Raw genomic sequence first — 16,345 nt, 5'->3', positions numbered from 1 at the left:
AGCCAATGCACTCAAGTGGTAATACCTTAGCTAATGTGAGGCAAGAGAATTAAACAGCTTACAAAAAAACATTAATTTCAATTAGACATGAAATTTTCCTAATAGTTAGCTTAGAGCTAGCAAAACTTGCTCCATCGTTATAGCCCAAACACTTTTCTCTTGTGTTAATTTTTGAGATTTGGAGAAGATGTTTTTCTTAAAACATAATTCTAATAATAAGACTATGGCTACCTGTATCACTCTGCAGCCCAGACTTTATGCTAAGTTAATCAACTCTTGCACAGTTAACACATAGGCAAAACAATCTCTCACTTAAAATCTAAGCATATTTTTACAAATTAGATGATTGGGACCATTACTTACTAACATGTAAGAGTCAATCTTTTGGGGAGTAGATCATGGCAACATAGAAGGCTGACTATGGTAAATGTTTTACCATGAAAAAAACTAAAAATAGCAATACAATATTTGTCAAACATTTACAAATCTGGTTTATTTAGTGATAGTGATCAGATTCAAAATGGATCAATTTCCATACCGCCACTACCCAATGAACGCCCTCAAAATGTGGCCAGGCAAAGAGAGGTAGTAAAAAGACATTTCTGTTTTGAAGAATGCTCAGCATGCCAAAAAAACAATTTATTTGTACAGAAAAAGTAGAAAATATGCTTTAAAGAAATACTCTAAACTTGCTCTTAAAGGCTTTGCGCACAAAACACACCACAGATTGGAGTCCTTCATATATTAGGTCTAGTTCACACATTGGCGCTTTGAAATGGCCACAATCGATACCCACTTTACAGAGACAGGGTCATTGGTTAAAACTGTATGAATAGTGTTTGTGTATTGGCACTTTAAATGTTAGTCTAAAAAGTGCTGTGAAGGTCAAAAAACTCTTCAGTCTCTTTCACCGTCTGCACTAAAAAGCAGGAGAAAAAAAAAAAAAACATGCAATAAAAGAGATGCCTTTTGTTTTACAATGCTTTACACTCTCCTGACCTTACTTTTCTTGTCAACCAAATCATCGTGAATTGGACCGGCTGAGTTACCCAGGATGGATCAATGTGTTTTATATCTCTCTGGTAAATTGAACTTTAAGGCAAGAAAGGGGGGGGGGAGCTGGCCTACCTTGACATCCACATGGGCCATTAGGACGGCGAAATTGGTTAGATGGGTGCAGGAGCATGTGGTGTGAGTCCTGTTGGTGCCTAGCAAGCGACAGTCCTGCGTCGACCAGAAACCGGCCATGGTTCTCTTGGAGTAACTCCAAAAGGAACAGTTGGGGTTGAAGTTCTCCTCAGATTGCTGATAGAGGGCAAAAAATGCAGAAATAAATGAACAGAATTAAACACAATGGAACTTAAAAAATGAAGTACGCAGAGAGGTTTTGTGGTGATTTACCCATTAGCTGTTTATTTTTTATTCTCCTTTGTTTGCAGCATAAATACATCAAAAAGCTAATTTCTCCCGCGGCTATGGGCATCAATTTCGAAAGCGATTTGTTGTTTAACTATCATCCAGCATCGAGCGGCCTCATGCCTCTTTTTCATTGTGTGATTTGACCTTTCTCGTTAACTTTCCCTGCGTGTGAATGGTCTGCCCCACTGTTTAATGGGAGCCGCTGCTGTCAGCACCAGGGCGACGGCTCTAACGACGCGCACGCCTTCCCCGCTATCCAGCTCGCCATTTTAGAAAAACAATAATCCACGACACTGAGAACGAGGCACAACAAAACGTCACTGCTGATAAAAAAAAAGATCCCTCTTGAGCTCAATTTCTTTTGTACGGCCCTGCAAACAAAGGAGATTACACACAGCTTCCAAGGTTAAACACGTCTTTTTCACTCGCTTTAAACACGAGAAGGAGCTGTAGTTCCTCATAGTTTCACACTCGCTGTAAGGTAATTAGCCTAATAAGGTTCATCCTCTGTGAATGCAAATTTGCAGCTGATTGACTTTCCCCTTCACACATCCAAAACCCTGTGTAAAATATCGCACAGCAAGGAGATAGGATGACCCTCCGTCCCATTAATGGCTTTAATTGGTCCCATTAAGTGGCGAGGCAAGGAAGCAAAACAATAACTAGAGGACACATCATCATCCCAGAAGACCAGTGATCCGAACCATCACGCTTGAGAGGAGGGAGTGATTGTGAGAAGACAGAAAACAAGAAACACTGTTTACCCTAATAGAGGTTCATTTTGAAGATGATGCTCTTATTCTTATTTGTAGTCAATCCATCAATCAATACATTTGATATATAACACCACTTACTTGAATGGTTTGAATATAAAGTTAAGGTTAGACGTAAGTCTATCGTTTGAGGATTCATTCTCACCAGTTTAGGTCTGGTAGTAACTCATTTTGTCTCTAATCTTTAAGATTGTACCATGATGACAGAAGCTAATGAAACTGTTACAAATATAATAATACATATCTAAATGATCTCTGTTAGCCTGGCTGCAGAGCTGCAAAGGTACCCAAGACTATTTGTTCCTATTGAAAAGGTGTAGAAGGCACAGAGACCATGCCAAAGTGCCTTCCTGTATTTTTATGGCATGATATCATTTATTATTTTCAGCTTTAAAATCAAAAAAATCCAAACCAGGTCTGTATAATTATGGATAAAAAGACATTTTCCTGCTCATGACTCTACAATTAAGATGGTCAGAATAATCAGAAAACATCTTTGGTTCAAATATATATATAAAATAAATGTAGTTGATAGTATAACATCAATTGAAAATGTTTCATTCCTGGAAAAAGAAAGGGAGAATGTTGTTCCCACAACGGCGCTTTGAAAGCAGAGACGAGCCAATCAGTGTTCCCTTAACAACACCTCTGATTGGTCGATCAGTTTACCAGAGAAAAGGGAGCTTTTGGTTTGATGGAGCAGAGCGAGGGCTCTTTATGCAAAACACCAGTAGGCTATTGCTCCCAATTCATTTAAGAAGCCTAATTCTATTTTTTATTCCAGAGTCCATAGTGCTGTTTTTTTTTTTTGTTTTTTTTGTGTACTTAACTTTGATGTGATAAAATAGCTATCAAAGCGGTAGCTCTTCTGGTGCTCTCAAGGGTTAAGAGCAGAAAGTAAAGCTTGTGCAGAAAACACTCTTATCCGAAAGGGCACTTTTTTATTGAGAAGACTTGATCTGAGCAAGAAAAGGGTATAAAAGAGTCAGTGCCCCAACATTAGACCAACAGTAAAATTACTGAATCCAAATGACTAATTTCACTTAAAACAGATGAGTCAGGCAGTGAGCAGCAATAACTGCGCTGACATCGCCCCCTGACATTTTCCAAGCATTTACTTTTTACATCTATGAGCTACCATACTTTTACTCTCTCTCCCTCTACGCTCTGTGGTTTTTTTTTTTTTTTCATTTTCTGCCATTGTTGCATCCTTCCAGGTTCCTCCTCCTACACATGAGACCCCGCTGCAATTCTCTCATGGTTGTTCAACATCCCGATAATCGCTGAAGGCGCCGTTTGTAGACAAAACAGGGATATTTCGAGGGTGGTAGAGTGTGGAGAAGATAATGTAGTCAGGAGGGAGAAGTCGCGACTCCTGGCACTGACTAAGCAGCCTCCAGTGAGGCTCAATAGGACTGATGTTTGTTCAGGAGATCAGGCTGCTGTTTGTTCCGACTGAGAAACAAACACAAATCATCTGCGGCGTCACCTTGTGAGCATCATAATCTAATTTTTCCACATCTTTCTTTCAAAAAAACAACTTGATTTTCTTGCTTTGAGACGGGATTGGCACTTTTTTGGTTGCAATTCAGGGGAAGAGGAGATTTTGATGAAAGGGTTCGATCAAAGAAAATTCATTAAACAAAAAAAAAAAAATGACAGAAATTATATCAAAATGAAGGGGAGAGTCACATCAAAGGAGAAATCACAGCTCAGACAAAAGAGACAGAAAATTACCTGTAGGTGTCTGATGGTGAAAATGACAGGGTCAGAGAGGTAGACTTTGTTAGAGTCCTTGTTGATGGCAGCTGTGATCACTGGGGAGTTGACAATGACGGAGTAATTGGTCGCCATCGCTTCGCTGCCCAGTTTCATGCTGGCGTTCTCAGTGGAGAGGTAAACCCCGATGTGTTTGTACAGGACGAATGCTATCCTGATCTCACCTGCAAGACGGCAGTCAGGGAAAACGTTTTAGCTTCTCACAAGTGGAACTTTCAACTTTAAAGGCATCCGCAATAATACCACAGTTTGTAAAGAATTTTACAGCAAGGTGGAGGATTTTCTTTCATTCAAACACAAGAATATATCAAAGGTATGTATATGTGAGGGAGTTCAAACTATTCCGAAAGGCGCGGCTGACTAGTGCAGCTTTTATAAAGAAAACTTGAGGTGCTTTAAGACAGGAGGTTGTTGATTCAGCCGTTGAAATGGACCAGAAGCAGCCAATATCCCTCCTGCCATTCATTTACATACAGAGAGAAGCAGCAGCAAACAAGTGCAACTTCAAAAGAGATGTTTTTATAGACCTGCCTTACAGCACAAGGTCACTGTGACCACGACAAGCTCAGTGTGACCTTCACACAGAAAACAGTCCTATTCAAAATGTTGCTGAAAAGCCGCAAGTCCACTTTTGTGTCATTGATTGCTTTAGGATTGAGATAACCCTCAAATGGAACGAGAAATATTCCCTTGCCTGTTGTTTTCCAGAGTAAAAGAACATGAAACTAAAAAATTCATGAAGTTTAGTATAAACCTAAAAATGAAAATATTGCAAATAAACAGCCAATTAGTGTTGTTTTTCTCTCTACCTTTTTGCCATAGTAATACTTAAGATGTACTGTTACTCTTGAAAAGAATACTGGAAATAATTGCTCTGTTGAAGCTTTGTAGGCGAAGAAATCAGAAGCTGTATTAAACTGCCGAACAAGAAACCAATCTCAGGTCTGCCTCAAAAGTTTCAAAAGAAAAAAATGTCAAAAGTTAGTTCAATTCAATATTGAAAGATATTGAAATAATGTGTTTAGCTTTCTGACAAAGCCACAATGTTCTTTTTCTTGTAATGATTTCTCTCCTCCTCCTGTTGCCTCACTTTTCAGCAGAAAGCCCCCCCCCCCCCCCCCCCCCGCCCGCCGAGTCTGAGATCGCTCACCCAGATAAAAAGAAAACTATTCAGGTGCTATAGCGCTGGATGACGGGGGCCGTGTTACAGTATAATGATCCGCCTGGGCCTGGCTGGACATGTTCTTAGTCATCCAGCTGAGAGGGAACGAGGCACAGCTTGAGTTGATTCTGATTTGCATGGGCTGATAATAAAGTCTAAAAATGGGGCTGAGGATGGCTATGCATTGTGTCTAACTGCCTCATTTACAGTTTAGAGGCAGTGCTCGAGTGGAACTAATTCTACAGCCAGGGTGCTATTTGAAAAGTGCAGAACGATTGGTGTGCTTAATGTGCAGCACAACCAAGGATTTGAGAAGCAAATTGAATGTTATTCACAGGCATCAGTAATGATATTCCTACCAAAGAAATGACTGGAGCACCATGCAGTGTCACACTCATATATGGGGGAGGGCGGGGGGGGAATTCTCAGAAAGTAAAGCAGAATTTCTACTATGGCCATATAACATTTAGCTTTAAAAATCAGATAATTTACATTCAAACTGAATATTACACTGACTAAACTAAAAAGAAAATGATTTTTTGGTCTTACCGTTTCTTCCATGCTGCTTGAGTGTGTTCGCTGACAGGTGGATGGAGTTACCCTGTCCTCCAGTTTGTGGGAACTTCAGATCCGGCAAATTCCCCTCTGTGCTCATCCTCGCGACCTCCAGCTCTACACGGATAAAAAAAACAACAAAAAAAAACAGAACAAGAAAGAAATAATCAATAATCAATAAGTTTGTTTTTGCACAGGCTGATAGACATAACGTGTTGCAATCTGCTGAATTGTTAACGCTGCACATCTTTTATTAAAAAAAGAAAAATGAAATCATCATTGTTGTTTCTTCACTGAATATTTATTCTGACTCTTTTTCTTGTTTTTTCTGCATCAGTATCAATATGTGTATGAAATGTTGGCTCACAGGCCGGGATGTTTAGGACAAAGAGCAATGAAGACATAGATGTGCTTTGTCTCTTCTGTATACCATGCAGTTATGTAAAATGTAAAAAACAAATGCACATGTTTTGTAAGGATAAAAACTGTTGCAGACATTGTTGTTAGCTGTCTGCAGTGGCACGAGGAGTAGTTTTGTTTTTTAGGAATCCAAGCATGTGTGACAAGCTTTAAATGCAACATTGCCTTTACTGATTGCAGAGGAGGAGAGGTTAGATTGTTGCTACAGGCCTCTTAATCAAGTTACCGTCAAGTGTTCAGGTGGCATTGTTTCCTCTTCCGAACTGTAAAAACAAAAGGGGGCGTCTTTGCCCGTTGTGTGAAAAGATGCCTCGATTTGAGGGAATCTTTTTGTCTCGAGGAGCGTTGAGAGCGAGCCGCACAAAGACGAGATAAAGACCAGCTTGTAAAGACGAGCTCGCTGCTGCTGCTGCTGCTGCTGCTGCTGCTGCAGCTCAACAGCTGCTGTGTCTGAAGCAGGCTCCTAATTTACGGTTCAAAGACTCCAGCGTCATAAAGCAGAGGGAAATGAGCTGCTGATAGGAGCCTGGATGGAATAAAAAATAAAAAAGTAAAAAGCTCATTCCATCAACGTTATTATGGCAAGATACAATTGAGTTTAATAACGCAGTGGAGTGTGCTCTACTCTCAAGCACTGGTGACCTGTGTGAATACAGAAATGTCACACGAACTCTCAAAGCGCTGAGGAGAGTCCGTTGATTCACTGCCAGGTGGAGGTGCAGAGAAGAAGATGCACAAATGTCAAATTCCAAAAACAAAAGGTGAGAAGTACCCACTCATGTGGTTTGCAGATTTGAATAAACAAACCGCTGCTATTGGCTCATCGTCCTACTCGTCAGCTCAGATGGAACAGATGTAGTTTAGCTTGACAATGTATGTTATCTGATGACACATTCCATGTAATGTTCAACTATTATCAATATTTATTATCATTTGTGACATGGCTGTGTTAAATGTTGCTGCTGATATAGATGCTGCCCATGCTCAGTGTAATGGACTAATAATCAATCAGACAATTTCCAAACCAATACGTTGTGTCATCTTATCGATTTCTCAAAGCTCCTGTGAGCTGGTTATGCAACAGACTGAACTAAATGTGGATCTATTTGATCTAAAAAAAAGATAATAATAATCCAACAAGGCTATTAGCGACAAGATGTCTCATTTCTATGTCGTAACATTTAGTGCTTTTAACCAGTGCTGGGGGTTAGGTGTCACACACAGTTGAGTTACGTTGTCCACAGGGTCGCCAAAATCTACACAACCCAAAGTCACTCACCGGAGCTCAAACTAAAAAAGCCTTCTAGTGAAGTGTGTCGATGTACAGTACCACTGTTTTGTAAAGGTGCCACTTTTTGGATGCATGTTGATGTTATGGAAACGTGAAGCAGAGCTCTGAGCAAAGTTCCTCGGCTGTTGTGTGATTTTTTTTTTGCGGTTCTCTAAATCTCACAGAACTGCTGTTTTTTGTTTGTTTGTTTTTTTCATCCCGATTCACAGACACTTTTAGAAATCCATACCCTCAACATCCATTTCTGCCAAGACGTGTGCCGTTAGCTCCTTGGATCTTTCACAATTGACCTCTAAAAGGGATGAGGAGTCCTGCCATGTTTATCCCTCATTTGGACATCCTCTCCCTCAAAATGAAACTATCTTGCTGCGCCTTGATGGAAGCGTCTCATATTGAAATGTAATTGAATTTTCTTCAAAATGACGACTAATAAAACTTTAGTCTCAGGCTATATCGATTGGTCCCAAACACGACCAGTCAATTCTAAACATCTACACCTATACATTTCAGGACACTACATTTGCCTTATCCATGCTCCAACACTTAGGGCCGTGCTTCCAAAGGCAACATGCAGGCAGATTAGCTTGTGGAGGAGAATTTCAACCTGAAAGACATTTTCATCACGTGTGGGAAACAGAAACGTGATTAAAGCCCTGCTGAGGCATTCAGCTGGTGATGTGATGTCTGCAGAGTATGACACCTCTGCCTTTGATAAAGGTTAGTGCCAATGGAAAGCTCAGAGAGGGCTACTTTTAATCCCCCCCCCTTTGTATCATACCAAGGCTTCCCATCTCTTAAAACAATACGAAATAAAAACCTCTGCATTAGGATTCTCTTGTGCTTTTTTCTTTTTTTAAAGGCCAGGGGGTTTGGGTGATACATTCCCATTCAACTTAGCAAAGACAATATCCCAGCGAGCTCACCAATCCCAGGATTCTAGGCCCGCCTCTGGAATAAAGAAAGCATTTTTCTTCCCCCTCTCCGCCTGTCTTTCCCCCGTGTGGTTGTGTAAAAGAGCTTACCATGGGCTTTGGGGAATTTTTCTTTGATGCCATAGTAGTTGCTGGACCCAGAGGCTATACCTTCAAAGCCTGCCTAAATAACACGCTAATCGGTGGAAATCTGCTCATGAGATTATCATGCAGGGGGAGTGAGGCGCAGACAAAGCTGCTCGTCGAGCACTCGCGCTGCAACGTGTAAACACAAACACAGACACAATGGGCAAGGAAATATCTTTCAAAGCCAAGAAAATAGATCTCATTATGGGCTCGGAACGAGGCTTTTTTTGTTTTTTTGTTTTTACTCTTCAGAGATGCACTTTAAAGCTGGCTCGCCCTGACATTGAGAAAGTGTCACCGGGTGGAATGCATGTAAAGCTATAGCCTGCACCTGCACACATAAAAAGCCTTAACTTAAAGGTGTAATTCAAGGGGAGTGATCAATAATTAGCAGCTGCGGTGATTACCAATGTTTAAACTGGGGGCCTCCTTGTCCTCATTTAACAACCCCGCATGGCGTGAGGGACTGGGTGGAAAAGAAACAGAGAGATAAGGCCTAGTAAACATGTCACCAGCCCATAATTAACCAGACTACCCCTATGTGCTATAAAATCTCACTCCAGTTGAGCAGACCCTCTCAAACGAGCCCAGAATCTACTTAATACCCTGATGAATTGTGTGCCAGATACAATAAAATCCTTTTTTTAATCATTCTCCTTACACTTGCCTTTAAGTCAGTAGACCTATATTTTTAGGTTGCCATGGTAACAGGAACTTGGGAAAAAAATCCCCCTTTTTATATAAGAGCACAGGGGGGGCCACTTTTTCTTTTTTTTTTCCCTAATTCCCTTTGCGACTTCAGCCACTAATGGTTATTCAATTCGTTTTCATGCTTTCTGAATGCAATAAAATGTGACTTTTCTGATGCATCCAGTTTGTAAAATGATAGTTTGATGACAGAGGTTCCATTATCTCTGCTCACATGGTGTTTATACACACAATAATGAGCGCTGAGCCCTGATCTGTGCGACTAGTGGTTAATTCCGGCTAATAATCGACGTGAATATGAACACAATCATTTGAGATAATTGTCAATTTAGCAGCAGCCCGCCACCCGCAATAAGAATCACTGCCAAACTTAACCTCCTGTGAGAAGAGAAAGCGTTAATCCAGTGACCTTCACACCAGCGCCGCAGTCTCAGGAGCTCTGCTGTCAATACGAGAGTGCCCCCGATCAATAGCAAGAGGTGAACTCTGTAACCCCTGTTCAACTGGTCGGACCGGTGAACGATGAAACGCAAGAGAATAATGTCACAAGAAAACCTCACAACGACCATACACCACACATTCTGCTCTTTAAATGTTGCTTCTAATTCCCTAAATATCATAATTGACAATGCTGTGTTCCTCCAGCTGAGCAAATAATCAGTTTCCCAGCAGCTTGAGGAGAAATTAACTTAATTCAGTCCAAACTGGTTAACTCACGCAGACAAAAGACAAGCAAATTAAAAGTGCGCTTTGCTTTCTGGCAGACCCTTTTTATTGCTTTCACTTCAACAAAAAGAAAACAAACATTTAGCTATTTAAAGTCCTCTTCTACGACAAAAATGTGTGCTTATTGTTTAAACCTTCAGTGTTCAGACTGACATATACAGTGTGTAGAGCCTGGCACCATTTCCTGACTGGAAGTGATCAAACAAGAGAACACTGGATTGTTTCTCATTTTTCCCCCGATAACAATACTCGTTCCTGCTTCAGGCTTTGGTGAGCATGCTAAGCTACATGTAGCTCGTTCGAAAAGCAACCCTGGTTGTGGTTGTTGCAAACTTTCACGCACTTTCTGAACCTCCACCAATGTTTTTTTTATCAGTCCAAATTGAACCCTCACGACCCTGATGTTTGCGCGTTCCCTCTGAAAAGGCGAGTCTTGAGTGAGCACCCTGGAAAAGATTAGAAGGACTGCTTTGGAAAAGGACTAATATTATTAAGTGTAGAAAATCTCAAAGTGCTTCCTGAGGAAATGAAGATGAAGGAAATGAAAGATGAGAGAGGCCGACAATCGCAGTGAATATGGATATTTTTTTTTTGCCCATTGGCTATATGCAACTAGGAGGTGGACGGTGTAGAAGTATACATCGTCCACTACATACTTGTTTCAATGAGTGAGCGGGGACTAAAGTTATAAGAAACATATTCAGTTAGGTAGGTTACCCTTGGCAAGGAAGTCCAAGAGGCATGTTTTGGATTGGCCAGAAAACTCCCCAAAGTAACCTCCATTGAGCAGTTTTAATAGAATCAAATGAAGCGCCATTGGCATATACTCACGGATGTTGTCGGTGTTTTCCTGCACTATGTCTGTCTTGAGCAGGTTATCGGCCAGCACAAAAGCGCCCTGCTCCACCGTATCCAGCAGCATGGTGGCCGCCCTCAGCTGCTCGCCGGTGCTCAGCTCCCTCCACGCAGCCTGCGCATGCGGCTGCAACAGGTTGTTGACCGTCTCCACCATGGCCTTGGGAGGCAAAATCATGGATTTATTCAACAAGAAAGAAAGAATGGACCAAGGCCATGGGACGGCTGTTGTTTGACATGGTGAAGTAGAAACACAGTGACATGAATGGAGGAAGATCACAGACAGTTTGAAAATGGAAAACCAATCAAATGCTCCTCTTGGATTGGTCATAAAAGAAAGTGTTCCTGCTCTTTGCTGTGTAATTGTTTGACCCTATTCCAAATGTTTAAACCAGTTACGCATCTGGCCATGGATTGCAACCAGCAGCAGCAACACCTGAATCTGAAAGAACTTTGAATATGTTTTTGTTTCTGCTACTTTTTCGCCTACTTCAACTTATCATGTTAATGAATGAGAGCTACAAGGCTAGAGGCCAATCCTTACATGACTTAAGGCTATAGTCTTTAATTGGTGTGATTAATGTTCTTCCATGCAGACAATCCCAATGCACAAAAGCAGTAGAAAATAATAGCTCAACATTAAGTCATACCGTTGGAAGTGCAAGGTATTTGCCGCAACCTTCCTGCATATTAAAAGCACATTACAGCTAGTACGCCTTCTTTAATCCGCCCACAACAATGCTGAAACTTGTAAGCAAGGAGGAAACAAGAACATTTCCAGAGACAAGATGAAAAATTAGGAGCCATTAAAGATTTAAAAATGCCAATGGCAAGATGTATAAAAGGAATGCTAATTGGTCAAGGAAAGGATTTATTTCAGGAGCCAATGCTCCGAAGGGCGAAATAAGCCTGACTAACCTGAGCATGAAAAAAAAAAGAAGCTATTTCGAACCCAGTAGGTGGTCAGGATGATCATAAAAGTATGTTCTCTTGCTTGCTAAAAATAGAAAAAAATTCTCAAGTTCCAAAAAGGAAATCTTGCATCTGAGGTAAAATTGCTTCACACTTCTTCAAAAGCTGTTTTTGACGTACTTGTGACATCCTGAAGGTTGGAAGCTGTGATACAATCACAGAATGTCATGCCACAGATATCTCTCTGAACTTCACCTTGATCCCCTTTTTCAATCAATGGGTTACATGTGAATACGATTTCAAGCATGACACCAAATGTGTGCATGATAAACAGGCAAAGATCCCAAGATGAGTCGTGTGCTCTGATGGGTTGAATGATTTCCTGATCAGAAAAAGCATGAGAGTTATGGACCCCTCAATTAGCTTAAAATGTTAAGTTGTACTTTTGTTTTTAAATGCTGTGATAGGAAGAGGAGACGGCAGGACTGATTGTGTTCAGCTCACTGACGCTGGCTGAGAATTTCAAATAGCACCAGCTGGCTTTTCCTCATTCAAAACATACCCTGCACACATTAAACCGCCCACACACACACACAGAGTGAAAGACTGACGCAAGAGCGAACACACACCTCTGCACCTGCCAGTACACAGAAACACAGACAAAACTCCATGCACACACACACACACACACACACACAGGCAGTCTCCCAACTTTGATGTAATTATTCATTATCTGCAGCCAATCTCCAATCACACCTTTTGACATTCAGCCAGAGGCAGAGGTTGATTCACTCTCAATTAAGGCATTCTTTTTCTTCAGGCACTGACATTTCTCTTCCCTTTGTTCACCATGGAAAGATTTTTCTCCAGCACTTCTTAAAACACTGAAGTAATGGTTCTTAAGGGAAAGGATTGATGGATTTGCAGCTTTCTTTTTTTTCGCATGCAGGGGAGACAAGGTGGAGGCAAAGCAGCGGCATGGGTCATAAACTTTATGAGGAGGATACACAGAATGGATTATTAATAAACAAGTTGAATAAAATAACAGAGGGCATGGTGAAGAGTTATGCATTGGAATTAATATATGAATATAGATTAGTTTTCTTACTGGCCCTTAAGGCTTTTAAGTCTTTAGAATAACAGCAATAAAGCTGACTTTCACTCATGGTGCATCATTTAGTTATTCAAAAATGCATAATGCTAAACAAACTTACTTCATTCAAACCAGACAATAATAATGTGATGACAAAAGTGTAGACAAGTCTTGATCTTGAGCATATGGGACCTAAACTAACGTTGTTGTTTTGTGACAAATTAAACGAGCCACAAAACAACAAAACTCAACATCCGGTTGAATAACCTTTAATTCCTTTGTCCAGTAAAGTGCTTCCAAGACTGTTATTAACATTTTTGAAAAGTGAAACAATTTCAAAATGCCAAACTTCAAAAATAGCATTGCTGTTTTACGACCTCCAGCTTAAACGTATTCCTCTGTGTACAAATTCGATTTAAACGTTCAAACATTGGAAGGAACAGTCATATTTGTAGAAATGATGTCGCTCGCCCTGTGGCAGGATGTAAGGCATGACAACTCTCACCCAACCTGTGTCAGAAGGGGCGTTTGAAAGCTACAGCTAGCAGTTGGTTAGCTTGGTTTAGCGCAATTTATTTTGCCACAGGTTAAACGAGCAATTCAGGACTTGTTAACTGGCGAGCTTTAATGGTAAAGGTAGAATCATGTAGACAAAGCCAGCTATACATTTCCCGTAGCTTCTAGTTTGTTTAGATGGTATGCAATGCTAAGCTAATAATGTCAGCAGGGGGAATAAGAAACTTAATCTAGCAGCCCCTTAGATTAGCACAGCACAATACTTCTAAAAGAAAAGGTTATTTTAAGATATTAGTTTTTAATTTTCAGCGATGGCGCCCTTGCCAAAATCATGTCAAATCTGTTTATTTACATGTTTGTGCAAATCAAACGCTGCTAAATCCCCTTCCTATTTTGTGTCAGAATATGTCTACTGACAGATTTTGCAGCCAAGGGTGGATGTAAAAAGTCCATCCAAAAAAATGCCATAATTGATTTTTGCGTTGGTCCTGCCAACCCCCTCCTACGAAACGAAACCTGCAGGTACATTTTTGTCTCTCGTCTTGTCTACAACTAGGAAGCATTTGAAAGGCGAGCATTTGGGCAACATCATTCCCAAAAAAAAAATCACTGGTGCTGTCACATGAAGCGTGACCTGTCATTCTGGAGAAAAACATGTCACTCATCTCTTTCTTTTTTCCCCATGTAGGAAGTGACGGCCCGTGTCCTGGGCGATGTTTGAGGTCTTTAATAAAATCCCTCCCCATGTAAAATCCCATCCAACCCACGATTTAATGGAAAAAGACATCAAACCAAAGACAGAAAAGGCATCTAAAAGCCATTTTATGAGATCCTGAAGGTTAATGGATGGGTTTAGTTTAATCCAAGTGGACACATACACATCCAAAAAGCTCTTTAATGTAAGTGCTGGAGCAGGTGAAGTCTGGAATATATCGAGAGACTATAAACACACATGACAGCTCATGTTGACAGTGCTTTAGTTTAGTTCCCCAGTGAATTTTTTACTGCACACTTGGCTGCTGATAGCTAAAGTTTCCACTGAAGTTAGGTAATTGTTTGACTCTGTGGTAAATTCTCCTCTTGCTGATAAACAGATGAAAAGGGCTGATACTGTACACTCGTTTCTGTATGAGTAAAACTAGGCTAGGTTGTTTTAGCTTAGCATTAGAGCTGGAAACAAGGGGAAACAGCCGGCCTGACACTCTGTAATTATCTAAATCAATATAATTAACTTCTTACGCCAGCCTGTTGAATACAAAAAAAATAATAATTCTTGGCAACAGGCAGTGCATTTTTTTGAGTAATGTTGTTCATCCAACAATTCCATTAAGATAACAAGGTAATGATGATAAGGTTATGGATAGCAAGTGGATAATGCATGGGTGGCTGGTTGTTAATGGATAAATAATAACTTTAGTTAAGTTTATAATTCATTTAGAGAGGCTGATGTTTTTACATAAACCAGATTTCCATTCCTTTTCTCTGCATCATGCAGAACCGTGCCTGTTTGTGTTCCTGCCATGTAATCCGTCCCCATATGGAGAATCTTGTATCTCTATGTTTTTCATGCACAGAGCAGGATAATTGCATTTTGAAAAACGCTTGGGCTCATTCTGCAAAAATGTATGGGATCAGTGCACGGAGGAAAGCATCGTTTCCAGACTTTGTGGTGAAAGAGCAGAGCGAGGAAGGAGAGGGATGGGGGGGGGGGGGGGGGGGGGCAGCAGCAGCACACCAGGACCATCATCATAGTCTGTGCAGTCGAGTCGATCTGCTATTTTACTGCTATTAGCGCACTGCCACTCCATCTGTCAAATGTAGCGGCTCACTCCGCTGCTGCAAAATCCCATTCATTTTTTCAGCTCTTTTATTTCCTTGCACTTAAAAAGTAAACGGGCATATATATATTAAAAAAAAAAGAAGAAAAAAAGACATTCTACTCTCTGGCACATGGGGGAAATGCTAATCATTAACCAGACTCACTTCTGGAATGTTCCACCAGGAACAAGGATGATGACCGGGTGTGAAAAGCTGCAGTGCACAGGCCATTTAAACCAATACAGGAGGAAGGAAGGGAGACGTGGACATTAGCATGCTTTTGGCAGGAGTCCAAGCTAACCCATGGTGTGTGTGTGTGTGTGTGTGTGTGTGTGTGTGTGTGTGTGTGTGTGTGTGTGTGCTTCTTTCTGTGTGCTGATTGATGAAATGAACTCTGGGTCTGGGAAATTGATTCTGGCTGAGGCTGATCTCCCTCTCGTCCCTCTCTGGTGTGCAATTCTCCCCAGTCCTCCCTTTTCCTGCTCGCAAGTTGGTTCCTCCTCGCTTGTTTTTCTCGCACTGGCGTTAAGGATGATCACAAAAAAAAAAAAACCCCACAAGTGGCGGGGAAGGGGAGGACGACGACAAAAAAGGTGGGATATCTTGATCTCGCTGTCCTCCTCTGTCCCTATAAAGGACTCTTTGCACAGGTGACGCTCTTGCAACATTTCTGCTTTTCACTCCCTGAGTTTCATTTCACCTGCTTTTAAAAATCATCACCTGTCTTCTCTGACAATATCTGCAAACTTCCACTTTAATATTTTATAAAACTCTGTAGTCAGGCAGGGATTACCTGCGTGTGTTTGTTTCTGTCTTTAGTTTAACCTTACTGTTGTACAATTCCAAAACATCCCTTTATTCCCCTTGACTGCAGAGACAGGCAGATTCCCATTTGAAATACTCTGATATCAGAGACAAGTAACATTCGTTTATAGTATCATTTTCTGTTTTTACTGTTGATCTAGATCAGTGAGACGGATCTAATGTGTTTCATCCCATATAACATGAAGCTAATGCTAACGACACAACGGTAAATTCCACTAAATGGATCCAGATTCTTCCACATTCTCTACACACCTTTGTTCAGGCAAAGCTCTGCAATTCAGGTCCACTTGAGGCGGTCCCTGTTTATAAGCATCTGGTTATCTTCATCCTTCAACAAATTGACTACCAGAGAAATTTTTATCATCTCATTACATCCCCGAACGAGGAGCCTCCCTGCGTTCTGCCTGCTCTAAGGTCATCCTGCGCTGCGACACT

The 16,345-nt window shown here is 41.0% G+C and overlaps 1 protein-coding gene across 1 annotated transcript in view; it reads right to left on the bottom strand.

The window, feature by feature from the left end:
- LOC110003601 (adhesion G protein-coupled receptor L3) overlaps positions 1 to 16,345 on the bottom strand; it is a 219,866-nt gene that overhangs the window by 41,681 nt on the left and 161,840 nt on the right. The window contains exons 12-15 of the mRNA XM_065950385.1: positions 10,723 to 10,906; positions 5,683 to 5,805; positions 3,930 to 4,135; positions 1,129 to 1,305 (exon numbers count right to left, since the gene is read on the bottom strand). Coding sequence (XP_065806457.1) covers positions 1,129 to 1,305; positions 3,930 to 4,135; positions 5,683 to 5,805; positions 10,723 to 10,906 — 690 coding nt within the window. The remainder of the gene's footprint in view (positions 1 to 1,128; positions 1,306 to 3,929; positions 4,136 to 5,682; positions 5,806 to 10,722; positions 10,907 to 16,345) is intronic.

Source organism: Labrus bergylta, chromosome 22 (genome assembly GCF_963930695.1).
Source record: "Labrus bergylta chromosome 22, fLabBer1.1, whole genome shotgun sequence".
Lineage (NCBI taxonomy): Eukaryota > Metazoa > Chordata > Actinopteri > Labriformes > Labridae > Labrus > Labrus bergylta.
The sequence above is the reverse complement of the archived record's forward strand: the minus strand, read 5'-3'. Positions and strand labels throughout refer to the sequence as shown.